Source organism: Protopterus annectens, chromosome 12.part0, assembly GCF_019279795.1.
Source record: "Protopterus annectens isolate FY-2018-M chromosome 12.part0, PAN1.0, whole genome shotgun sequence".
Taxonomy (NCBI): Eukaryota; Metazoa; Chordata; order Ceratodontiformes; family Protopteridae; genus Protopterus; species Protopterus annectens.
Genome location: NC_056746.1, coordinates 1,304,660,020 through 1,304,686,413, shown reverse-complemented (window position 1 = coordinate 1,304,686,413; position 26,394 = coordinate 1,304,660,020). Strand labels below are relative to the sequence as shown.

At 42.2% G+C, this 26,394-nt stretch overlaps 1 protein-coding gene across 1 annotated transcript in view; it reads left to right on the top strand.

Annotated features, from left to right (window-relative positions):
* Nucleotides 1-26,394, top strand: part of EFCAB8 (EF-hand calcium binding domain 8) — a 3,728,836-nt gene that overhangs the window by 2,771,242 nt on the left and 931,200 nt on the right. The window contains exon 29 of the mRNA XM_044089017.1: nt 8,283-8,420. Within this exon, the coding sequence (XP_043944952.1) occupies nt 8,283-8,420 (138 nt within the window). The remainder of the gene's footprint in view (nt 1-8,282; nt 8,421-26,394) is intronic.

Below are 26,394 nucleotides of genomic sequence, written 5' to 3'. Positions count from 1 at the left end.
GCACATACACTTCTCCCGCCATTAACATGGGGCCCTGGTGTAGCTCAGAGTAGACTGGGTCCTTAACCCATTTATCATTGGCAAATACCCATGACTATTTCTGATGACATTAGTCAACATGACTGAATCACCTAGAGCCAGTTTTAAACTGTTGAGTGGCTAGCCCTGACATGGTAACCTGGGATATAGCTTTTTAACAAAGCCTCACTCTACATGCATCTTACACCTCATTATGCAAAAGTTTGTGGCAGACAAGCTGAACAGGACCAGGACAGATTCTCACAACTGGAAACTGAATAAGGGGGTCTTCCAGGAATTGATACAGCTGTGGGAAACAACTTAGACAGATCTTTCTGCCTCCAGTCACAGCAGTCATTTAGAAAACAGATGCTTTTTCCTTTCCTTGGACAATAGTGTTCCTGTATGCTTTTCCATATTTTCCAGTAATTAATATACATGGTCATTCTGAAGATTCAGAAGGACTCTCCAAAGATCATTGTGGTGACTCCCTTCTGTCCCAGGCAACTGTGGTATTCCCTTCTGATTGAAAATGACCAAGAGCAGTTACCACATGCTTACTCACAGACTGGTCCTAGTCACACAAGGTGTGGGGGGATGTTTATACATCCAAATTCCAAACAACTGCAGCTAACTGCCTGGATGATAGATTCTTAATACCTTTCAGGCACCTATTTTTTGGTGAATGGCAGCAAGTATTAAAGGAGGCAAGAAAACCTGCTACTAGAAAATTATATACCAACAAATGGAAATATTTTCTAGCTGGTGCCAGGACAAGAACCAGTACCCTGTTAAGACTAGTATTTCTCTGGATGTGTATCATTCCAGCTGCTGCAGTAGCCTTTGGCTATTTGAGTTGTATCCTGCCCAGGATACAACAACAGGTCAGTTTTCAAAAGGATTTAACTCCCTCCTGTTTTTACACTCTGACTGCTGATTGGCTAGCCCCTTGGAGGGAAATTGGCAGTCAGAGTGTAGACAATTCCATTATTTTCTTTCCGCCTAAAGGGAAAGCAGCTTTGAGGTTCACACAAGCAACATTTGGCTACACTCTTCATTTCTGGCAGATACTTCCCCATAGGCACCCCTTCCAGACAAAAAATATTGCCTTATTAAACATTTTAATTCATTTTGTTTTATTTCTAAAGAATACAAGCAATTTTGTTGATATCAGAAGATCTAATGCTCCTGTTTTGATTTGACAAAAAAACCTACACATTTTAAAAAGTGATCATCCTTTAGACATAAAATCCCTAATTTGGATCCTCACTCCAAGTGTGTTTATTGCCTCAGAGCAGGGCATCTTAATACTGATTGTAAAGTTTGTGTGGGGTTCAATCATGGAGTGCCAGTCGAATGTAGAAACTAACCGGTGTGGAAAGGCTTGCTTCCCTCCACTTCTTTCTCATCTTCTGGAGCACCGCTCACTCCAAGAAATCTTTGGAGTTGTCCAAAGGGAATACTACTGACAAGACTAAAGAGTCAAGGTGGCTTCACTCCGATTGCTCTCCTCCTCCTTCTTCAGGCTTGGCTCTGCTTGGGAACATAGTAAAATCTTCTAGTCTGACTGCTGTCATGGATCTGACCCCATCTAAGTCAAGACCCTCGGATCCAGTGGTTCCTTTGGATCTGACTCAAGCTAAGTTGAAGTCTCCTTGTGTTAGAGCACTCAGATTCTCTCCAGAGCTGATTCCTTTGAGGCTTCATTCACCCTTTTGGCGGAGATGACTTGAAGGACATGTAGGCCACTCTTGACCTCGTCATCCCTTAAGTTAGCTAGAGCCTAACAGAAGCAGATGTGGACAAGATGATGAGAAAGTTTCTCAGAACCCAGTTTTAGTTGGGAGTTATTCTTGCTCCATTTCTCATTGGGTCTGTGAGCCCTCCACCAGTCCAACCTTAACTTCTGACTCCTACTTCGATCCATCCTCTGGTTTTGGAATCTTTGGATCTGAGAATCCTAAGTTTGTCTGTGTTGAATCTAAAGTCTTGGTCCTCATCAACTCTGACACATTCACTGATCCAGAGGGCTCAGAGCCACATAATTGGTGCTAATCTGGGGGTCTGGGTTCGAATCCAGTGGTTTTGGAGCTGTCCCTTCCCCTCAGAGCCTTGGCACTGAAGAGCTCGACTCTGACCTCTGCATTGAGGCAGGATCTTAGGGATGCTTGGAGCCACCCTGGGCAGGTGTCTTTGGCGTCTACCTTGTTGAGCTTGGTTCCCCTTGACCTCTGCCTTTGCGGTAGTGGAGAGAGCATTTTCCACCTCTGTGGACAAAGCATCCTTGCCCCCTGGTCCACCCCCTTCCACAACTGGCTACCCTGGATCCTGAGTCTCTTCTTCCTGTCTCATTTGGGGCAACCAGCCTGGTCAAGCCTAGAGACAGTCTTCATCTGGGACTCTGTTCGCACCTCTGAGTTCTCCCCAGAGCTTCCCACTGGAGAACCCCCTTGGAAGTGTACATGCAAAAGGAGGCACTTAGATTCCCCACAGGAATCTTTACCTGAAGACACTGACTTGATGAAGGAGAGGATGTGTCATTCTGTGAAATCCTTAAACTTTTGAGACAGAAAAGAGGTTGGTCTTCTGCCCCCCACCCCACCCCCCAGTAGAGTCACTGTTTCTCTAGGCTTTTAGAGTCGGCTCAGCTATGTCGTAGGTTGTCCCCTGGTAGATGAGATGAAGAACCTCATATTCTGATGGGCTTGGAAGGATCCAGATGTCCTGGAGTCTGTTCCCAACAAACCAGATAAATACCTTATTGCACCAAAGGATAGGGTGTTTGGAGCAAAGGTCCCCCAGTGGTTGCTATGTAGTAGTGGCGGCAACCAAAAAAGAACTTGCTGAGCAGAGTTCTTCTCTCCATCCACTGAATGGAGAGTCTAGGGTGTTGGACAGGTTTGAGAAGCATGTTATTGTATCAGCAACCTTCACCCAGAGATCTCTGAATTACCCGGCACACACAGTTTTCCAATACCCTGTCAGAGTCCATGTCTGTGGAAGACAAAATTATAGTTTCTTCCCAACTGGCCACCCTTCAGTCCCTACTGAATGCTTCCATGAGACTGATTTCTCATGCCTTAGGAGGAGCTTTGGTAGCAGCGGGTTCAGGATTTGCTTTAAGAAGGCACTCCTGGATGTGCCTTTTTGAGTTTGCAGAGCCTCAAGAAGACTTCATTCATCAGTGCTTCCTTTGATGGGTCCACCTTGTTTGGCCATAAGGTAAAAGAAACTCTCTCCATGAGTGAACAGGATGGGAAGAAGTCATTTGCCATAAGGATACATTTCTCTACTCCTCATCAGACATTTTCAAGGAACCAGAGAGGGTGTAGAAAGATGTGGTTCTGCAAGACGCAAGGATCTTCCCAGGACTCCTACATAGACAGATCTCCTCCACTGCATGGGGTGGGGTTCAAGTAGTAGACATCACCCTTGTGGCAGAAGAGGCCCACAACATCAGGGCTTCAGAAGCCCTTTCTCTGAGAAGCCCTTTTGGTGCTTCTGAAAGGTTGCCTGACTGCTGCAGTCTGGAGGCAGTCGGGGGGGGGTGCTTCTCTCTGCACCCAGAAGCCTGGGTAACCATCACAAATGATACCTGGGTGCTCAGTATGGTATCCAGTGGTTATTACATACGATTTCCCCTTCTTTCTCCCAAATGTACCAAAAAGATTCCCAAAATTCCACCCAGTCACAGGGATGCAGCAGTCCTAGAAGTAAAAAAGCTGCTAGCAAAAAGAGTCATCCAAATAGTCCCTCCAGACCAAAAAGGATATGGAAGTTACTCAAGGTTCACTTTAGTACCAGAGAAAACCGGGGACCTAAGATCAGTTTAGGATCCCAACAGGTTTTAATCAATGTATCAAACACTCAGAGTTCCAGATGGTCACAGTTCAGTCCATTCTGATGCTTTTGCGCAAGGATGATTGGATGTGCTGTATAGATCTCCAAGATGCATATTGTCACATCAAAATAGAAAGTTGCTCCAGGAGATACCTATGCTTCAAGCTGGGAGCTAGGCACTGCCAATTCAGGGCCTTGCCCTTTGGTCTCACCACAGCCCCCAGGATGTTCACTAAGTGCATTGCGGTATTCACAGCTCAATTGAGACTACTAGGACTCCAGGTATTTCCTTATCTCGACAACTGGCTCTTCTGTGATGCTTATGTACAGAGGGAACGCATTGCAGTCTTCGTAAAAAAAACTATTTAATGTTCATTAAATGTAGACAGGAAAACACATAATCTTGCCAAAGCAAGCATAAAAAAATTAATTAAGCGCTTTCACCTACTGAATGTAGGCTTCATCAGAATTGTACTTTAACATTTGCTAACCATTTAAATAACTTATTTGGCGCCATTTTTAAGCTGCCCTTAAAGTTGTATTACAATGTTAACAATGTATTACTCACTTTGATATAAACAAACATAACAAATACATACAATGCACCAACCTGCTAAAATACTATAAATATAAATATAAATGAACTAACTAATTTATTTAAAAATTAAAATAATTATTAAAAATTCTCACAATTCATAAAACTGCTGTTTGAAACTAAATGCTAGTCTATGTGTGTTATAAATGTTTATGTATTTTCTTCATATCTCTGGACAACCTTCCGAGCACTTAATTTAATTATAGCATCCTTAATTAATTATAATCTACTTGTCAAAATAGCTAGAATGTATTATTACTATACATTCTATTAAATTGATATTAATATACATATAAAACTTGTTCCTAACTGACGACTAATATCCTATTGTAGTAGATGTAAATAATTAAATAAATAAAAATAAATATTAATTTATTATCTTCTAGAAGCTCCACGAATTAATATGGGTTTTAAAGAAATATTATCGTTTAACCCTGGTGTGGTCGATGCATCCGTGTATAGTTGCCACCACACCTCCTTATAACTTAACATCTCCTTCATACAGCCTCCTCTAGGATTATGTTTTATCTAAAAATCTTGTGTAATGTATTACTTGTTTGAAAAAAATACTGGGAAATAAAACCTTCTCTTCCCAGTTCAACATAACTAGATTGGCATATATGGGTGCACTAGCTGATCCCATTGCTACACCATTGTTTTGCCTATAATGTTCACCTTCAAAATAAATATAGTTATGTTCCAGTACAAGCGACATACAATCCATAATTAAACAAACATGGTCCCACTCAAAATTTGTGTGTTTCCTTATACTTTCACAAAACATCTCAAGTCCCACTTGTTTGGGAATACATGAATACAAATCTATAACATCTATAGTTACATAGATCAAATGGCTACAATCTATATGTATGGGGAAATTCTTCAAAAAATCCCAAGAATCTTTTATTAAATGTGGGATATGACTATACGTATTTTTTAACCATGTATCCACTGCTACTCCTAAAGGGAAGGTTTTGGCTGAACTACCTGACACTATAGGTCTAAATGGGGGGTCGCTTATACTTTTGTGTACCTTTGGTATACCCACTAATGTAGCTAGTACTGGATGCTTTACCTTGATGAAATTGTACACATCTGTATTGATCCTGTTGTCTATCCAGAATTCTTCTATGTAAGAGTCTATTCTATGGTAGGCTATATTGATTTCGTTAAGTGACACTGTTTCATAATTCCCTGATTGGGTTAATAGAAAAAATAATTTATTAACATATTCCAACTTGTCATATATTACTGCCCCTCCCCCTTTGTCCGGTTTCATGATACGTATGTCTTTGTCTCCCCTAAAATTTGAAAGTGTTTCTCTCTCCTTTATAGTCAAATTGTCTTTTGTAACCTTCTTTCTTGTTTTATTCTTTAATTTATAAACTTCCCTTATCACATATTTTTCAAACATCTCTGCTTTTGGATTCATTGGTGGAACATAAGTACTTTTGTTCTTTAATCTATTCTTTACGTCCACTATGTCCTTACTCTCTACATGGTCTTCCTTCTGGAACATAATAGCTAAATTAAGCTTCCTAGTGAATAGTTTCACTTCCCTTAAGTGATCCACCAAATCAAATGGGGGTGTCGGGATAAATTTCATTCCTTTAGATAGCAAATCGAAATGATTTTTATCAATAACTAAATTTGTATAATTGTAAATTTTGAAATTATTCAGAATATGTATTACTCCGTCCACTTTAATACAATTTTCATCACTGTTAGTGTGAATCTGAATAGTATTTATCATATTACTTGCAAATGTGGGAACTATTCCTTCATTTTTTCCTTCTTGTAACTGTTCTATCGGTTCTTGGGGTAATAATTCCATGTCCCCCTCTCTGGTCTCCTTTTCCAATACTGGGGGTTCCACGTCCTTTGAAAATTCTGTCTATAATTCTTCCTACCTCCATACCCTTCAGTATTGTCATCTCTTGCCCCATAAAATTTACCACCTATCTGTCTGTTACTGTTGTCTGTCCTACTTTCAAAATTGTCCAATTTCCACAGATATGCTTTATTCTCTTTATATTGGGATATATCCCTATTCAATTTAGCACACTTCTTATCATATCCCACTTTTATTTTTTTTATCAGCTATCTGGAACTGTTTCACATACAAAGCTTCCCATTGTTTGAACATCAAATCATTAACAATGTGACCATCCAGTTCCTCAACCTCTACAATTAATTGTGTTAACTTTTCGTCATTAAATTTAATCAGCATATTCATAAAACTGTAACCACATTCATCAAAAAATTGATTAAATACTTCTGTGTTTTTTTTATTTAGTTCTATGCCCATAGGATGTTTAAAGAACCGAAGACTTTTAGGTACTACTTTCAAAGTTATACATTCATGCAAATAACCATTGTCCATTTTAATACCATTAATCATATTCAGCTTCTTTCCAAGTGAATAAATCATGTCCTTAAGTGTCCCTTTCATATGAACTGTACTTCTAGGTCGTTCTTTGACCTGGTCAAAATTGTTAAAATTAAAAACATTAGAAAAAAATGATTGCAATTTACCATCATTATTTACTTCTTTGTCAGCCTGTGACTTGTCAGTCAATTTGTTAATGGCTTTCACAGATGAAAAAACAGTACCTTTTTCTTTTAATGTTTTCTCCACCACATTGGAATAAGTTCTTTCAGGTAAAACTCTCTTGGATTTGGTTCCTATACGTAGAGCTTCTTCATCATCCTCATATTCATATAAGGAGAAATCGAAAGTAATGTCAGTAGAGTTCAAATTCAAACTCTCCCTCAATAAACTGGGAAATTGTGTCACAGAAAGATCAATATCACTTTTTTTGTTATTGGATGCTTTAGGTTGTCCTATTGAACCATCTCCCTTCGCTAGAAAAGTTAATTCTTTACCCCTTTCGTTGCGTGAGTTGTGGTCAGGTTCTGCAGAGATAGTCACCGGTGCAGCTTCCTTGCCTCTACGCTCTCTTTCAGCATTACTGGTACCTTTAATGCCACTGCAACATCCCCGTTTGGTTGGTGCATCCGCTTGGTTTATCGGCGACTTGGTAATCACACCACACTGCTCCCTTGTTCCACCATTAACTCCATCGCAAGTATTAACAGCTATATCAACACCACATCCTGTCTTTTCTTTGTCCACTTTCAATATCAAAGTGGAGCAAAGTTGCGACAATTTGAAGACTTCTTCTCTAAGTAACGCTACTTCCTGCAAAACGGAATGTGTATCGATATTACCAGAGGTAGTCTTCACCTTCAAGAAAAGACAGGATGTGGTGTTGATATAGCTGTTAATACTTGCGATGGAGTTAATGCGCGACTTACGCAGAAAAGCGGATGCACCAACCAAACAACCAAACGGGATGTGGCAGTGGTACTAAAGGTACCAGTAACGCTGAAAGAGAAGGAGAAAGCTGCTGCACCGGCACTTCTCTGCAGAACTGACCACAACTCACGGCAAGAATTAACTAACTTTCTAGCGAAAGGAGATGGTTCAATAGGACAACCTAAAGCATCAATAACAAAAAGATTGATCTTTCTGTGACATTCCAGTTTATTGAGGAAGTTTGAATTTGAACTCTACTGACATTACCATTTCTCCTTATATGAATATGAGGATGATGAAGAAGCTCTACGTATAGGAACCAAATCAGAGAGTTTTACCTGAAAGAACTTATTCCAATGTGGAGAAAACATTAAAAGAAAGGTACTGTTTTCATCTGTGAAAGCCATTAACAAATTGTCTGACAAGTCACAGGCTGACAAAGAAGTAAATAATGATGGTAAATTGCAATCATTTTTTTCTAATGTTTTTAATTTTAACAATTTTGACCAGGTCAAAGAACGACCTAGAAGTACAGTTCATATGAAAGGGACACTTAAGGACATGATTTATTCACTTGGAAAGAAGCTGAATATGATTAATGGTATTAAAATGGACAATGGTTATTTGCATGAATGTATAACTTTGAAAGTAGTACCTAAGGGTCTTCGGTTCTTTAAACATCCTATGGGCATAGAACTAAATAAAAAAAAACATAGAAGTATTTAATCAATTTTTTGATGAATGTGACAGTTTTATGAATATGCTGATTAAATTTAATGACGAAAAGTTAACACAATTAATTGTAGAGGTTGAGGAACTGGATGGTCACATTGTTAATGATTTGATGTTCAAACAATGGGAAGCTTTGTATGTGAAACAGTTCCAGATAGCTGATAAAAAAATAAAAGTGGGATATGATAAGAAGTGTGCTAAATTGAATAGGGATATATCCCAATATAAAGAGAATAAAGCATATCTGTGGAAATTGGACAATTTTGAAAGTAGGACAGACAACAGTAACAGATAGGTGGTAAATTGTATGGGGCAAGAGATGACAATACTGAAGGGTATGGAGGTAGGAAGAATTATAGACAGAATTTTCAAAGGACGTGGAACCCCCAGTATTGGAAAAGGAGACCAGAGAGGGGGACATGGAATTATTACCCCAAGAACCGATAGAACAGTTACAAGAAGGAAAAAATGAAGGAATAGTTCCCACATTTGCAAGTAATATGATAAATACTATTCAGATTCACACTAACAGTGATGAAAATTGTATTAAAGTGGACGGAGTAATACATATTCTGAATAATTTCAAAATTTACAATTATACAAATTTAGTTATGGATAAAAATCATTTCGATTTGCTATCTAAAGGAATGAAATTTATCGACACCCCATTTGATTTGGTGGATCACTTAAGGGAAGTGAAACTATTCACTAGGAAGCTTAATTTAGCTATTATGTTCCAGAAGGAAGACCATGTAGAGAGTAAGGACATAGTGGACGGAAAGAATAGATTAAAGAACAAAAGTACTTATGTTCCACCAATGAATCCAAAAGTAGAGATGTTTGAAAAATATGTGATAAGGAAGTTTATAAATTAAAGAATAAAACAACAAAGAAGGTTACAAAAGACAATTTGACTATAAAGGAGAGAGAAACACTTTCAAATTTTAGGGGAGACAAAGACATATCATGAAACCGACAAAGGGGGTAATATATGACAAGTTGAATATGTTAATAAATTATTTTTCTATTAACCTAATCGAGGGAATTATGAAACAGTGTCACTTAACAAAATCAATATAGCCTACCATAGAATGAACTCTTACATAGAAGAATTCTGGATAGACAACAGGATCAATACAGATGTGTACAATTTCATCAAGGTAAAGCATCCAGTACTAGCTACATTAGTGGGTATACCAAAGGTACACAAAAGTATAGTGACCCCATTTAGACCTATAGTGTCAGGTAGTTCAGCCAAAACCTTCCCTTAAGGAGTAGCAGTGGATACATGGTTAAAAAATACGTATAGTCATATCCCACATTTAATAAAAGATTCTTGGGATTTTGAAGAATTTCCATACATATAGATTGTAGCGATTTGATCTATGTAACTATAGATGTTATAGATTTGTATTCATGTATTCCCAAACAAGTGGGACTTGAGATGTTTTGTGAAAGTACAAGGAAACACACAAATTTTGAGTGGGACCATGTTTGTTTAATTATGGATTGTATGTCGCTTGTATTGGAACATAACTATATTTATTTTGAAGGTGAACATTATAGGCAAAACAATGGTGTAGCAATGGGATCAGCTAGTGCACCCATATATGCCAATCTAGTTATGTTAAACTGGGAAGAGAAGGTTTTATTTCCCAGTATTTTTTTCAAACAAGTAATACATTACACAAGATTTTTAGATGACATCTATATTTTGTGGAAGGGTAAAAAAGAAGAGTTAAACAAGTTCATTAGTTTCATTAACACCAGTTGTGAATTCTTAAAGTTTACTCATTCTATAAGTTACAATGGTATTGCCTATTTAGACACATTTATATCACATGATAATAGGGGTTTCAAATCAGCTATATATAGAAAGAATACCTTTTCCAACGATTACTTACAATATAATAGTAATCACCCTAAAAAACTATTATATAATATATACAAGGGGCAATGTATAAGGGTAGCCCGGATGACTTCAAGATTTAATGAAATGAAAATGGAAATGGATTATGTCAAAAAATTATTTGAAGAAAGGAATTATGATGTAACAATGATGAGTAATGTAAAGAAATATGTCATTGAAGAATGGGGAAAGAAATACACAGCATTATTGGGAAGTAAAGAGTTAACTATTGAATCTCAAAGCATTGCAGACACTGATAACAGTACAGTTAGATACCAACGAGCTTGTATCTTGGAATACACACCTTTTGTACACCAGATTAAGAACATTATGTTATCGTTCTGGAAAATATTTATAGTGGACAATAGTTTAGTCAAATGTTTAGGAGAGAAACCAATATTTTTATTTGTATACAAAATGGGATATAATTTAAAGAAGTTATTAGAGAAAGGAACCACAGGAATTCAAAACTACATTAGTGACAATGGGTCAAATATGACTAGGAAATGTGGTCATTGTAATCAGTGTGGTGATATTATGGAGTCAAATGAACTTGTATTGCATAATATTAACAACAGTAAAATAAAGTTTAAGAAGGGGAACTGTAGTACTAGTTTCGTTATATATTTGGCTAAGTGCACAGTATGTAGTGGATACTATATAGGAAAAACAGAGAGAGCTTTAAAAAGGAGAATTTATGATCATTCACACTGTGTAAGAAGAAAGGACAATAACAATGCCTTATACAGACATATAGAAAAATATGGTGAACAACACAAGTTCAAATTCGCAATATTGGAGCAGATAAAACATAATCCTAGAGGAGGCTGTATGAAGGAGATGTTAAGTTATAAGGAGGTGTGGTGGCAACTATACACGGATGCATCGACCACACCTGGGTTAAACGATAATATTTCTTTAAAACCCATATTAATTCATGGAGCTTCTAGAAGATAATAAATTAATATTTATTTTTATTTATTTAATTATTTACATCTACTACAATAGGATATTAGTCGTCAGTTAGGAACAAGTTTTATATGTATATTAATATCAATTTAATAGAATGTATAGTAATAATACATTCTAGGTATTTTGACAAGTAGATTATAATTAATTAAGGATGCTATAATTAAATTAAGTGCTCGGAAGGTTGTCCAGAGATATGAAGAAAATACATAAACATTTATAACACACATAGACTAGCATTTAGTTTCAAACAGCAGTTTTATGAATTGTGAGAATTTTTAATAATTATTTTAATTTTTAAATAAATTAGTTCATTTATATTTATATTTATAGTATTTTAGCAGGTTGGTGCATTGTATGTATTTGTTATGTTTGTTTATATCAAAGTGAGTAATACATTGTTAACATTGTAATACAACTTTAAGGGCAGCTTAAAAATGGCGCCAAATAAGTTATTTAAATGGTTAGCAAATGTTAAAGTACAATTTTGATGAAGCCTACATTCAGTAGGTGAAAGCGCTTAATTAATTTTTTTATGCTTGCTTTGGCAAGATTATGTGTTTTCCTGTCTACATTTAATGAACATTAAATAGTTTTTTTTACGAAGACTGCACTGCGTTCCCTCTGTACATAACGTTGTAACAGGGAAGATAGCGTAGTTGTTGCATTCAACGTTTTTCGTTTATTCTTCTCTGATGCCACTAGACCTCTACTGATTCAAGACAGGGACAACTTTCTCCAACTTTGTCTTCAACTGGGCATTAAAGTAAACTATGACAAATCTTGGCCCTCCCCCACTCAAGTTCTGGAATACATTGGCGCTTATCTGGATATGGTGGCATGGATCGCAAGCTTACCACAGACAAAGTTGAACACATTGCAGAGTCAAGCATCACACATTCTCTGTCTTTTCCTTCCCCTCCAGACAGATTAGTCTTGCATCTTCTCGGGTCTATAGTCTATAGATCTGAAGTAGTTACTTCATTTGCTCTGCAACCTGTGGGTATCGGATCCGATCTCAGATCCGAGCCGGCAGCTTTCCAAGCTACAAGATCCGAGCTCCTAGCTCCTCCACCCTACCCATAATCCCCTGCTATGTGCTACATTACCTCAGATCGTTTTTTGCCGCGGCTGAAGCAGCTAATTTTGAAGAGCTCCTTGGCTTTTGGTGAGATTGAACCTTTTTCTTTTTTCTGTAAAAAAAAAAAAATCTCTTTTCTAGTGTGAGAGTGTGTAGTTTTTTCTGGGTTAGTTATCGATAGTGTAGTTAGTTAGATACCTTTCTTCCCCCTTTCTAACTAGTTTTCTGATAGTTCCCGCCTTTCACCCTCCCCCCTCTTAGTGTTTGGGTGTGTTTTGGTGTGAGTGGTGTTATGGCTGAAGGGCCTAAGGCGGTGTTCTCAAAATGTACTGAGTATGGCCATAAGCTTTCACTGGCGGATGGCCACACTCAGTGCGTTTTATGCTTGGGGGTGGCCTACTTGTCATCGGCCTGCACAATCTGCACGGCCTTTAATCCCCGAGCTATTAGGGACAGGAAGAACAAGCTGATCCTGGCGGGCTTGTTGCCTCAAGAATCGGCTTCTTCTTCCCCCCCCCCCCTCAGGCACAGGCTGTCTCGGCAGCCCCCATGCCTCCGACTCAACCTGGGACTCAACCTCCCTCATTGGTTGTGAATTTGGGGGATTCAGGTACCTCCACTACGGTGGAGAAAAGACACAAGGACAAGGGACATAAGTCCCACAAAAGGCGGGCTGAGACTCAACCCTCAGCCCCGCCGTCTAAGCTGGCTAGGTCTCCCTCGAGGGTCTACGGATCCTCCCCCTCTCGGCTCCGTTCACTTCATTTTTCTCCGGAGCTGGAGGAGGAGGCTCGGTCTCCCTCGAGGTTGTCGAGGCAGCCCTCCTGGCCCGCCTCGACGACTTCTTCAAGATCAACTAGAAGCCTCACTGAAGCAGATATGGATCGGATGATGCGCCGATTCATCCAGACCCAAATGCAGATGGGGGTGCTCTTGCCTCCCCTCTGGGGAGCGCAGCCTATGTTTGCTCCGATTACTCCTTCTCTGACCCGTTTTCGGGTCTTGGAGTTATCGTATCCAGGCCCTTTCGGAACCGGGGATTCGTCGGCGCCGATAGCTCCGGTCGCTTCGACGTCGACTGTGCCTTCGAGTCTGTCGGATCCGAGCTCTCGGGGCCGAGGGCTGAGCATCAGATCCGGGGGAGCTGGTGTGTCTTCGGCTCCATTGGGTTCGGAGCACACCTCTCTCTCGGCTCCGGCTGCATCGGCTCCGACCCCGATCCCTACCTCGGAGCCGAGGAGATTGCTCTCGGAGCCTGGCGAGAGTAGCTCTCCTTCGGCTTTTGAGGTTGTGGAGCGGGTTCTGTCTAGGACCTCCAGGTCCCCGGTTCGGGCGTCGGATCCTCCCGTATCCCCGCTGCATGTGGGTCTATCCTCCATCATCCGACCATCGGGACAGCCTGCTCAAGCCCTCTAGTTGGTTCCCTTAGAGAAACAGGACCCCGTTGATGAACCCTCTTCGGACAGTCCCACCGAGGAGGTCCCTCGTAAACGTCGGTGCAAGAGGAGGCACCTGGACTCCCCCAAGTCTGTTACAACCGACATGGATTTAGATGAAGGGGAAGGTTCCCCAAGGTCACCCCCCGAGGATGTCTCCTTTGGAGACATCATGGAAATGTTCAGTATTAGAGGGGGGTGGTCTGCCCAAAAACCTTCCGCGGATGAATCCATGTTCCTGGATGCGTTTGAGGCAGGCCCTTCTACCTCCTGGGTGTCCCCCCCCGGCTGACCCCCTGGTAGTCCTCATTACTACCAGGGCGTGGAAGGAGCCCGACACAGTGGACCCTATCCCGAAGCGACCCGACAAGATCCTTAGCCCCCCAGCGGATAGATTGTCTTGGGCCAAGGGAACCCCCGTGGATGCCATGTTAGTGGCGGCTGCCACCAAGAGAGAACTCGCGCAGGAGAGTTCTTCGGTTCACCCGCCAGATAAGGAATCTCGGGCACTGGACCGCATTGGGAAGCGGATGTTTAGTTCAGCGACCTTTTCTGTAAGGGCGCTGAACTATATGGCACATACCATTAGGCTGCAATGAGACTTAATTAAGGAATACGCTGCAGCCCCCCCGGAGTCCATGTCGGTCGAGGACAAAAAAGTTTTCTCGACTCGTATGGCCACTCTGAAATCCATCTCTAACACGTCCATGCGTCTACTCTCCCATGCCACGGAGGGAGCCGCTAGGGCCAGCGGAGCCGGGGTCGTCTTGCGACGTCACTCCTGGCTCCGTCTTTGCGATTTCGCGGATCCCTTCAAGGCGTCCTTCGCGAATGCACCCTTTGACAGATCTTCGCTGTTCGGCAAGACCGTTCGCGAGACGCTGGTCCAAAGCAAGAAAGATGGGAAAACGCTGTCTGCCATCGGGGTCCGCTTCTCTAATCCCCAACGATCCTTTTCTAGGAATCAGAGGGGACAAAAGAAGCTGTGGTTCCGTAAGTCCCAGCAATCCCATCCAGCTTCGGACCCCTCGTCCTCTAGAGGCAGAGGAGAACAAGGAGGACGCCGGCCCAGAGGCAGAGGGGGACCGCGTAACTTCAGGTCCAGGGAACCCTTCCCGGATAGACCCACGCAGCAGCCCTGAGGGCTTACCCGGCTGTCCCTCTCTGGAGGCAGTCGGGGGGGCGGTTGTCGGAGCACCTGTCAAACTGGGAGTCCATTACGACAGATCGATGGTTGCTCCGCATCATATCCAGAGGTTATACCATCCCCTTCATAAACCACCCTCCCTCGACCAGACACCTCCCCGATGTTCCACCCGATCGAAGGGAGGCAGCAGCTTCAGAAGTCCTGAAGTTGCTAGAAAAAAGAGCCATCTAGCCCGTCCCCCCAGACCAGTCCGGATTGGGTTATTACTCCAGGTTCTTTTTAGTGCCAAAAAAGACGGGGGACCTAAGACCCATTCTAGACCTCTTCGCTTTGAACCTGTTCATTCCCAAAGAAAAATTCAGGATGGTCACCCTCCAATCTATTCTCCCCCTTCTGCGGCAGAACGACTGGATGTGCTCGATAGACCTCAAGGATGCGTACTACCACATTTTGATGGACAGACGCTCCAGAAGGTTTCTCCACTTCTGGCTGGGAGCCAGTCATTACCAGTTCAGGGTTCTCCCGTTCGGCCTCACCTCTGCCCCCAGGGTGTTCACCAAGGTCATGGCAGTGGTTGCAGCCCACCTGAGACTTCAGGGCATTCAGGTCTTCCCGTACCTAGACGACTGGCTCCTTATCGTCACCAACAGGCATCAGCTCTGCGTGGCAAGAGATTACGCTCTGACCCTTGCCCAGAGCTTAGGCATCTCTGTAAACCTCCAGAAATCCTCTCTTTGCCCCGTATAGGTCCTAGAGTTTATAGGGGCGAAGTTAGATACCCGCATTTCTCGAGTTATGCTAACTGCGGACAGGATAAACAGCTTGTCGTGTCAGGTGCTAATTCTTCTACAAAGTCCGGCACCCCGGAGGCGGAATTAGTTCTGAGGGCACTAGGACCTATGGCAGCAGCGATCAGTCTCGCCCTTCACGCGCATCTGCAAATGAGGATTCTGCAGTGGACCCTTCAAGTTCAGTGGTCCCTGCTACTACATCCGTTGAATACTCCGATTCCTCTGAGCAGAGTTTGCAGGCACTCCCTTCTTTGGTGGCTCCACACCCCAGAGCTGAGGGAAGGGAGGCCTTTTGTTGTCCCTCACCCCCAAGCCACGCTGATGACGGACGCTTCTCGCCTCGGGTGGGGGGGGACCATTGTTCAGGCAGAACCGTCCAAGGCACTTGGACTCCTCTGGAGACCGCTTTGCATATCAATGTCCCTAGAGATGAGGGCGGTGCTTCTAGCGTTGCAAGCTCTCCACAACCTTCTACCTCTGGGGACTATTGCAATCCAGACAGACAACATGTCAGTTGTCTGGTACATAAACAAGCAAGGAGGAACCAGGTCCTACCCACTTTGCCGGGAGGCTATGAGAGTGTGGGAATGGGCGATATCCACCAACCGCTTTCTGGTAGCAACGCACATTCCGGGTCGGTCCAACATTTTGGCGGACAAACTGAGCAGAGTGATTCTCACTCCGTACGAGTGGTCTCTCAATTCATCAATTGCGAAGCAGATCTTCCAGAAATGGGGTTGGCCTTGCTGCGATCTTTTTGCTTCTCCCTTAAACACAAAATGCAGCGAGTACTTTGCAATACTTCCCCCCGAAGGGGAGAATCCCAGAGATGCTCTAGTCCATGCTTGGCCGCCCAGTCTACTTTATGCTTATCCACCCCTTCCGCTCATGACCAAGTTCATACAGAAAGCCCGTCGGTTGGGGAGCAGAATTATCCTCATAGCCCCATTCTGGCCTCGTCAGATCTGGTTCCCGTACCTGCGGTCTCGCAGTGTATCTCCGCCATGGATACTGGATCCCATTCCAGACCTGATTTTGCATCCGGCGGGATTCCAACCCCCAAACCTGGTGAACCTCAAGCTTGCGGCTTGGTTGCTCCAGTTCCACTGATGGCTAGGACTCCCGGTATCTCATCTCCTGTTAAGGCCATTCTAGTCGCAGCACATAAGCCGACTACTAGGAAGATTTACTACAGCAAATGGAAACGTTTCTCTGTCTGGGCTAAAGATAGAGGCCTGGATCCATTTACAGTTCCTATTCCTACTACTCTAGACTTCCTGTCGCTGATATTCCGACAAGGAGCAAGTGCTTCTACAGTTAAGGTGCAATTGGCAGCCATCTCCCATTTCCATGTGGGAGACGGACTAGGATGTTTGGCTTCTACAAAATTATGTAAAACCTTCTTACGGGGCGTTTTCCTCTTGAAGCCTCCAGTGAAAGTGGTGGTGCCTCCATGGGATTTGGCCTTAGTCTTACAAGCCTTGACAGGCCCACTCTTTGAACCCGCGGCTTCGATTCCATTAAAGTTCTTGTCCTGGAAAACAGCCTTTTTGGTGGCCATTACTTCAGCCAAAAGGGTGTCAGAACTTCAAGCCTTATGTATGAAGCATCCTTATCTCATTTTTCACAAGGATAGAGGGTTCCTCAGGACTAATCCGTCATTCTTACCTAAGGTGGCTTCGGAGTCAAATATCAATCAATCAATAAACTTACCCGTGTTCTTCCCAAACTTTCAGAATAAAGGAGGATACACATTGCATAAATTGACGTGCACAGACAACTGCGTTTCTACCTGCACAGGACTAAGGATTTTTAAGTCGGACCAGTTGTTCGTGTCATTTGCTAAATCGGCCATGGGTAAGGCCATTTCCAAAGTGACTGTAGCAAATTGGATTTGTCAATGCATAGTCCACGGGTACTTATCTGCAGGCAAACCCGGTTCCTACGGAATTCGCTCACTCTACGAGGGCTGTGGCCACCTCTGCAGCCTTCTGGTCTAGGATCCCCTTGGATGACATATGCTCTGCAGCTACCTGGTCCTCTTCACATACGTTTATTTCTCATTATAAGTTAGATATGGTATCGAGAGGTAGGGCTTCCTTTGGCTCTGCGGTGCTTCGGAATATCCTTCCATAGGCCGCCCAGAGTTTTTCCCTAGGTAGCTGGGGACTCTGTCCCACAGGTTGCAGAGCAAATGAAGTAACTACTTCAGATAAAGAAGTTGTGTACTCACCATAAGGTTCCATCTGAGTAGGTACTTCATTTGTCTGCAACCGACCCCCCCTGCCATTCCCCGAACCTTTCGGGATTCCTGATCACCAAAGAGATCTTTGTTCTGCTTTAGGACAGTTATCTGGTGTTACTTCCTCTATCGAAGGTAGGAGTTGTGTAAGAGGCAAAAAATTCGATCTGAGGTAATGTAGCACATAGCAGGGGATTATGGGTAGGGGGAGGAGCTAGGAGCTCGGATCTTGTAGCTTGGAAAGCTGCCGGCTCGGATCCGAGATCGGATCCGATACCCACAGGTTGCAGACAAATGAAGTACCTACTCAGATGGAACGTTATGGTGAGTACATAACTTCTTTTTCTGGTACCTCTAGCAAGATTTTACATGAAGGTACTGCAGTGGACGCTTGCAGTACAATGGTTGATAGGACGTCACATTTTGACTGCACCAGTTTGAATCACAAGCATTTGCCAAAAACATATCACCTGGTGGATTCTCACAGAAGTATTTTCTTAGGGCTACCCTTTTATTACTTCTGCACCCACAGTCACTGTGACTACGAATAGCTCCCAATTAGAGTGTGGGGGGGGTATTAATAGGGAAGGACAGTCCAAGGCACGTGGTGTCATTCAGCGGTCAATCTTCACATCAGTATCTTGGAAATGAAAGCAGTCCTATTAGTGTCGCAAGCATTTCAAGATGTTCTCCCTCTAGGGATGGTTGCTATTCAGACAGACAATATGTCGGTTGTCTGGTACATCAACAAATGAGGGGATCCCGCTCTTACCCTTTATGTTGGGAAGCAATGAGAGAGTGGCTATGGATGATCTTTTCCCGTTGCTTTCTATTGGCAATGCATATTCCAGGGAAGTCCAACAAACTGAGCAGATCCATTTTACTCCCTCACGAGTGGTCTCTCAGTCTGTTAGTGGCAGAAATTATATTTTGCCAATGGGGCCTACTTTGCTGTAACCTCTTCACTTCTCCCCTCTATTCCAGGTGCAGCAGGTACTTTGCCCTGATCCCTTCCCCAAAGGGGGACTCACTGAGAGATTATCTGAGTCACAATTGGCCCCTGGTTTCCTATATGCCTTTCCCCCCTTTTATTCCCAAGTTTCTCCAGAAAGCATTTCAGTGGAAGAGCAAGGTAATCCCCATTGTGCCATTCTGACCTCAAGTGTCGTTTTCCTTCCTCTGGCCATGCCTAGTTCACCCTCCCTGGGTGTTAGATCCTTCTCAAGACTTTGTATGTCACCCATCCGGGATAACTCACGTAAATATTTGGACTCTGAAGTTAACTGCAAGGTTTCTCCACTTCCAAAGATGGCTAGACAGTCCAGGCTTTCTTCCCTGGTGTGTCATATCCTTACATCATCCCAGAAAGATTCAACATCAGATACAAAAGTTATGTACTCACCATAAAGATGCATCCATGCTATCTGTTTTCATCCGTCCTCAACCTCCTTCCCTCCACCTCTCTTCGTGCTTGGAAGTTTTTTTCATTTGGGTTCCTGGTATGCCCCGAGGAATAATCTCTGTTCGTCTTTGTTGACTGAGATCCAGCCTTCCTCTGCTTCCTTTCTCACTGACTATGATTACATTTACAACATGTTTTCCTCTGGGTATGTTGTATTCATGCAAGATTGTAGGCTGACTAGAGGGCAAACTGAATCTGAGATAATTTAGATGAAGGCAAGGATTATGGGTAATAGAAGGAGCTCGAGCTATGGAGCCAAAGTCTAAAGAAGTAGCCAAAGTTGGACCCGAGGTCAGATCCAAGACCCCATCAATTGAGAAAGGTGAAAACAGACAACACAGATGCATCGTTATGGTGAGTACATAACTTTTAATTTGATGTTGTCATTTTTATTCATTCCTCAATCTTTGGGTTCAGATACTAACCTCGGATCCAACCTGCTTTTTGTAGCTTAGGAAATTACTCTTGAGCTCCTTCCTAAACAATAATGCCCCCGTTCCCCAGATTACCTCACATCTCATTTGCCGTGCGTGAAAGTAGTCAGGATTTTCACTTCTCAAGTCTCCACTGGGGTTGTGAGTGATTTAAAACGTATTTAGTGTTAAATCCAAATAAAACAGATAGAAAGCCACAGCAGAGCACAGCAAAATGTCCTTTCATGGACAGCAATCCCTTTATCAGCTTGCATTTTTAACATCCATTTTCCTGCTCTGTAACAGCTGCTGTGTGGGTAAAACAAAGAGATGCCTGAAGGACCAGATACGTGAGCACTTATATAGTATAAGAAAACAAGACAACAGGAATGCTTTACATTAACATGTATTAAAATGTGGTACTTCTCATCAGTTTAAATTTTTAGTATTACAATTGTTCAGGTGTAATAAAAGAGGTGGTGACATAAGAACCAAGGTTGAATGTATAGAAACAAAATGGATTTTAGAAATGCAAGCTGATAAAGGGTTGGTTTAAATTAAGCTGAGCCCTTAAGACTTGTACTGAAGTCACGTGACTTGATGAGATAATGGTGCATCTCTCTTTCTGAATGTTAGTTTGTGTTACTAGTTAGATTTGATGAAGTGGCTAGTGAAAAGAGGCCGTGAAAATGCTTATCTTTATTTTACTTACCTGGAACTTCTGGAAGTTTTCTTGTGTGTTTAACCAGGACATTTTGCTGTGCTGTGGCTGTCTGTTTTATTTGGATTTAAACTTTTTTGTTTGATTATGAGCCTTTACCTTGCATCTGGTGTTTTTCTGATTATTCGGTGTTAAACTTTTATTATCTTTATTTGACTCCTTCTTACCCTTCTAGTTGCCTTTTTGACGTTTTTGTGGTTCTCTGCATACTTTTAAATAACTTTATATCCTCTGGTATACCTATCCTTCTACCATTGTTTGTAGTTTTCTCTCTTTTCTTATCTCTTAAAAAAAAAAAAAACTTGTTTTCTTTTGGTATCTTTAAACTTTTTCTGTATGGCTGAAAAACCTACTGGTTTCAAAAAATGCACTTCTTGTGGAAGTAAGATCCCTAACTCTGATGCCCACAGGGAGTGTGTTTATTTCTTAGGCCCTGATTCCTTAGACACCTCGTTTGATATTTCTCAGGCTGTAACACCTGAGCTCTAAGGAAACATCGAAACAAACCAATTTTGAAGGGCCTTCTTCCTCAGTCTACCATTTCCTCTGCTGGATCCTCTAAGGAATCAAGGGCTCAAACCTCCACAAAGAAATCTAAGGAGCCCAGGGATCATCGCAAATGGACTCCTGCCTGGTCTCCTAGCAAATCTGCTTCAGAACAACCTGCTAAGACCTTAAAGCTGTCAGACCTGAAACCCTCACATCCAACACAGTCATTAATGACTTCTTCTTGGAATTGAGCTCCAAGGTTCTCTCTGGAGCCCGTATCCCTGACACTAAGGTTTTCATTTCTTCAGGAGACCCCCTCAAGAAACTCTTCAGACCTCCCTCCACTTCTTCCTTCCTAAGATCTTCCTGGAGTCTATCCAAAGAGGAGATAGGCAGGATGATGAGGAGATTCCACAGGATGCAGATTCAGATCGGGGTTTTGCCTGCTCCATCATCCACCGGATCTGTGAGCTGCCAACCTGCCTTTCTTCCTTTGATTAACTCCTCTGATCTGACCCCCTGTTTCAGAGCCCTCGGATCTGGGGCAACCAGAGTCAACACGCTTGATTTTATCGTCTTTAACTCTGGCGACTTCTCTGATTGGCTCCAACTCTGGAGTGGCAGCATTGGGTCTGAGAGGTTTACTTCGACTCTGAAGCTTTCGGAGATGTTGCTTCCCCTGGGTGACTTGGTGCTAGCCAGCTCAGCTGCAACTCATCCTTTGGATCAGGGGATCCTGGAGTATTGAGGGTTGTTTGCTCAGAGAGCTTTGGCTTTGGAGGGATTGCCGCTGGCTTCTGAGGGTCCCTTTGCATTCAAGGTGGTGAAGAGGGTACTCTTCTGAGTGAGAACTGCGTCAACTCTACCTCCTTCAGATCCTATACCCCTGTCTTAGCTTCTTCACCTTAGCCTACTCATCCTACACCTCAGGGACAGCCAGGCCCAAAGAGCTTCCAAGCAGCTTCACCCACAGAGCTCCCCCGTCTCTTCTGAGACCTCCCCAAACACCCCATTTGGGAGGTACTCCACAATAGACTGTGCAAAAGGAGGCACCTGGATTCCCCTCAGGAATTTTTGACAGATGACATCGGCTTTGATGAGGGGGAAGGATCCCGAAGATCTCTACCTCTTTTTTTTTCCACTTCAGTCTGGGAGCCAGTCAATACCAATTCAGAGCCCTGCCCTTTGGTCTTACCACAGCCCCAAGGTATTCACCAAATGTATGGCAGTAGTAGCAGCTCACTTGAGACTTCTCTGATTCAGAGTGTTTCCTTTTCTGGACGACTGGTTCCTGACAGGATAAACCAAGCATCTACTCATACAGGCCAGAAATTATCTGCTTCACTTAGCGAACACATTTAGGATCACTATAAACACACAAAAGTCTCAACTCCACCCAGTCAAAGTGATTGACTTTAGATAGGCACGTCTAGACATATGCAACTGTTTAGCCTTCCTACTTCTAAACAGAATTGTGTCCTGGAGGTTACATATCAGACAAGTTCTAGCCATTCCTTTGTCACCAGCAGAATTAGTTCTCAATGTATTAAGCTTCATGGCAGCCACTATAACTTTGATTCCAACAGCTCACCATCACATGAGAATCCCTCAGTGAATTCTAGCAGTACAGTGGTCCTCACATCACTATCCATTGAATCATCCCATAAAACTATCTTGCATGTGCAAAGACCCCCTATCATGGTGGCTTCTCTCGAGGGATGTCGAGGAAGGACATCCGTTTATTCTCCCTGCTCCCAATGCCATGTTGACCTCAGACGCATCCCGGTTGGGGTGGGGTGGGGCATTACTTGAGACAAACTGTTCAAGGCACATGGTCAAGACCAGAGACCTCTCTGTATATCAGTGTTCTAGAGATGAGAGTGGTGCTTCTAACTTTGCAGGCCTTAGAGAGCTTTCTTCCTCTTGTGACTATTGCAATACAAATGGACAACATGTCAGTAGTCTGGTACATCAACAAACAAGGGGGAACCAGATCTTACCCCCTTTGTTGAGAAGCAATAAGAGTTTGGCAATGGGCGATTTCCTCCAACCGCTTTCTAGTAGCAACAGATATACCGGGGAAATCCAACATTCTAGATGACAGGCTCACTATTCTGACGCCTCACAAGTGGTCTCTAAATTAGTCTGTGGCAAACAGGATATTCCACAAATGGGGCCTACCTTGTTGCACCCTCTTTGCATCCCCATCCAACAACAAATGCAGCAGGTTCTATGCCCTAATCCCTCTTCAGGGGCAGTTACAGAGAGATGCTCTAGTCCATGTTTGGCCCTCTGGTCTCCTTTATGCTTATCCCCCCTACCTCTCATCCCCAAATTTCTTCAGAAAGCACAGAGGTTGAAGAGTAAAGTGATCCTCATTGCCCCCTTCTGGCCTCAACAGGTCTGGTTTCTCTTCCTTTGGTCTCATCTGATATGTCCTCCTTGGACGTTGGACCCAAGTCCAGACCTTCTGTCTTACCCATCAGGACAAACTCACCCAGATCTAACAGGCCTGAAACTGACCGCATAGTTTCTTCACTTCCAGTCATGGCTAGACATTCCAGGCTCTCCTCTCCAGTTAAGAAAATCTTGGTGTGCTCACATAAGGCTTTCACAAGAAAAAATTACAAAAACTAATGGAAAAGATTCTCTATTTCGACTCATCAGAAACTTTTGGATCCCTTTACAGCACCAATCCCAGTAGTTCTTGACTTCATTGCCTCAATCTTTCAGGGTGGAGCAAGCTATTCCACTATCAGAGTTCAGTTGGCAGCCATATCCAATTATCACATAGGCGAAAACTCATCTTCCTTAGTTTCTTCCAAATTGTGCAAGGCCTTTCTGAGAGGTACCTTTTTACTTAAGCTTCCAATCAAAGATCCCACTCCTTCATGGGATCTCATTGTGGTCTTACAAGCCCTAGTTCACTCACCCTTTGAAGCCTCTGCCAAAGTGGACCTCAAATTCTTTTCATGGAAAACTGTATTTTTGGTGGCTATAACCTTGGCTAGAAAAATATTGGAATTACAAGCACTTTCCTCCAGACCACCTTAATTAATTCTCACAAAGACAAGAGTCACTTTACGTACAAACTTCTCCTTTTTACCAAAAGTTGCTTTTGAACACAATATCAACCAGGTTATCAATCTTCCAGTATTCTTTCTTAATTTCCAGAACAAGTGTGAATATGGCATAGACAATTACATTTTTATCTGGACAGACAAAAGATTTCAGGAAATCTGACCAACTATTTGTTTCTTTTTCCAAAGTAAAGTTGGGAAAGCGTGTTTCCAAGACAACTATGGCTAAATGGATAATAAATTGCATTTCTTATGTTTACACTGATAAATGTATCACCCTACCTAGCCATATGAAAGCACATTCTGCTAGATCAATGTCAGCACCTTTTTGGTCTAGAGTATCCATTGATGATATTTGTGCAGCTGCTTCCTGATCAAATATTCATAACTTTGTTACACATTACAAATCAGATATTATATCTAGAAATAAAGGATCCTTTGGTTCTGCGGTGCTTTGGAATAGCCTTCTATGAGGGTCTCCCAAGATCAGTGTAGATGGGGACTCTGTCCCACAGGAGGAACAAATGAAAATGGTAACATCAGATAAAGAAGTTATATACTCACCATAATGTTCCATCTGTGTTGTCCATTTTTATTCTTCCTCAACCTCCCCCCCATCTCCCTGTCCCTTCTGGGAAGAAGTACAGAGGTGTTCCAGGAACCACTGTTTCTTTTGAGCTCCTGATTTTATCTTCCTACTTTTCTTCCTAATGTATGGTATGTATTATTATGAGTAAGCCATATACAGCTGTAGCAAACTCGATCTGAGGTAATCTGGGGAAGAGGGGCATTACAGTTAAGGATGGAGCTCGAGAGTTGGATCCTAAGCTATAAAAAGCAACAGAGTTGGATCCAAGGTTTGGATCTGAACCCACAGGTTGTGGAAGAATGAAAATGGACAACAGAAATGGAACATTATTTTGAGTACATAACTTCTTTTTTTCTTGTTAGAAACTGCTATTTTTAGAATGGGCCTTATTGATTACCTGGGCTGCTGTTGTGATAAACATGTACTGTTTTAGAGATATGTTAACTGAAGTGTAAGGATTTAAAGATTGGGAAATGTTTTATGTACTTAATAAGCTTGTGCTCTTTCCTCTCATGCCATAAGTGTGATCTACAACCTACGCACAAGAGTACACAAGGAAGTAAAGAAATGAAGTTCATTTCTTGTCCTAGGAAAAGGTATCTTTCACTGAAAGTATGGGAAAATGGACTCAGTTACACAGAGATAGAAAGGAAAAGGGAAGTTCACCTTTGTCAAGTAACACAAAAAGGAGAAAACGCTGCAACAGTGTTCTATTTGGACATCTGCTGTTGTGATAGGTTCTTACACAACTGTACTATGTCCTTCATTAAATTACTGTTGAAGTATTACTTACTATTGGTAAGATTCTTAAAGCTTTTATACTGATATGTAGGAGGATTGATCTACCAAACTGGACACCAATATGCCTTGAAGAATGGACTTAGGAAAAACAGTTCTGGCTCTAGAAAAGGCATTTTTCTTGTAATGTTTAGTAAAGTTGTGAATGGAAGACCACATAGCTGCTTTTAGAATACTTACTGAATCTAGACCCTTGAAAAAAGGCTACTGAAGAGTCAGCAGCTCTAGCAGAATGAGTTTTGACTTGGCCTTGGAGGGATTTTCCATGAAAAGTTATAATAAAGGGATTTAGCAAGATATCCACAGGAGACAATGCCATAGTCATATAGTATATCGCCAAGAAAGTGGGAAGAAAGTCATGCCATCTTAAAAAGGAATACAGAAAACCCATCTTTTTACCTTAAAATGAAGTAAACAATAGGTCAGATTTTCTGAAGAGCTTTACTGTGTCTGACTAGAATCTTAATTATTTGTGAAAATAGAGTAACTGAATAATTCTTTCTCCTCTGTTTTAAGGGATAGGGGAAAATGTATAAAGATGAATGGACTTGTTTAAAGACATTTCATTATCCCTTTGGCCATAAAAAAGAATTAGTTTTAAATGTAACCAGGATTTTATGAAAAATCAGAACAGGTGGAGAAGACATAAAAGCTAGTAACTATGAAACCCTTTTAGCAGATGTCAACATCACTAATAAGATTGTCTTCCAGGTACAGAACTTCAAAGAAGTAGAAAAGGGTGGTTCAAAAGGACTGTTAATCT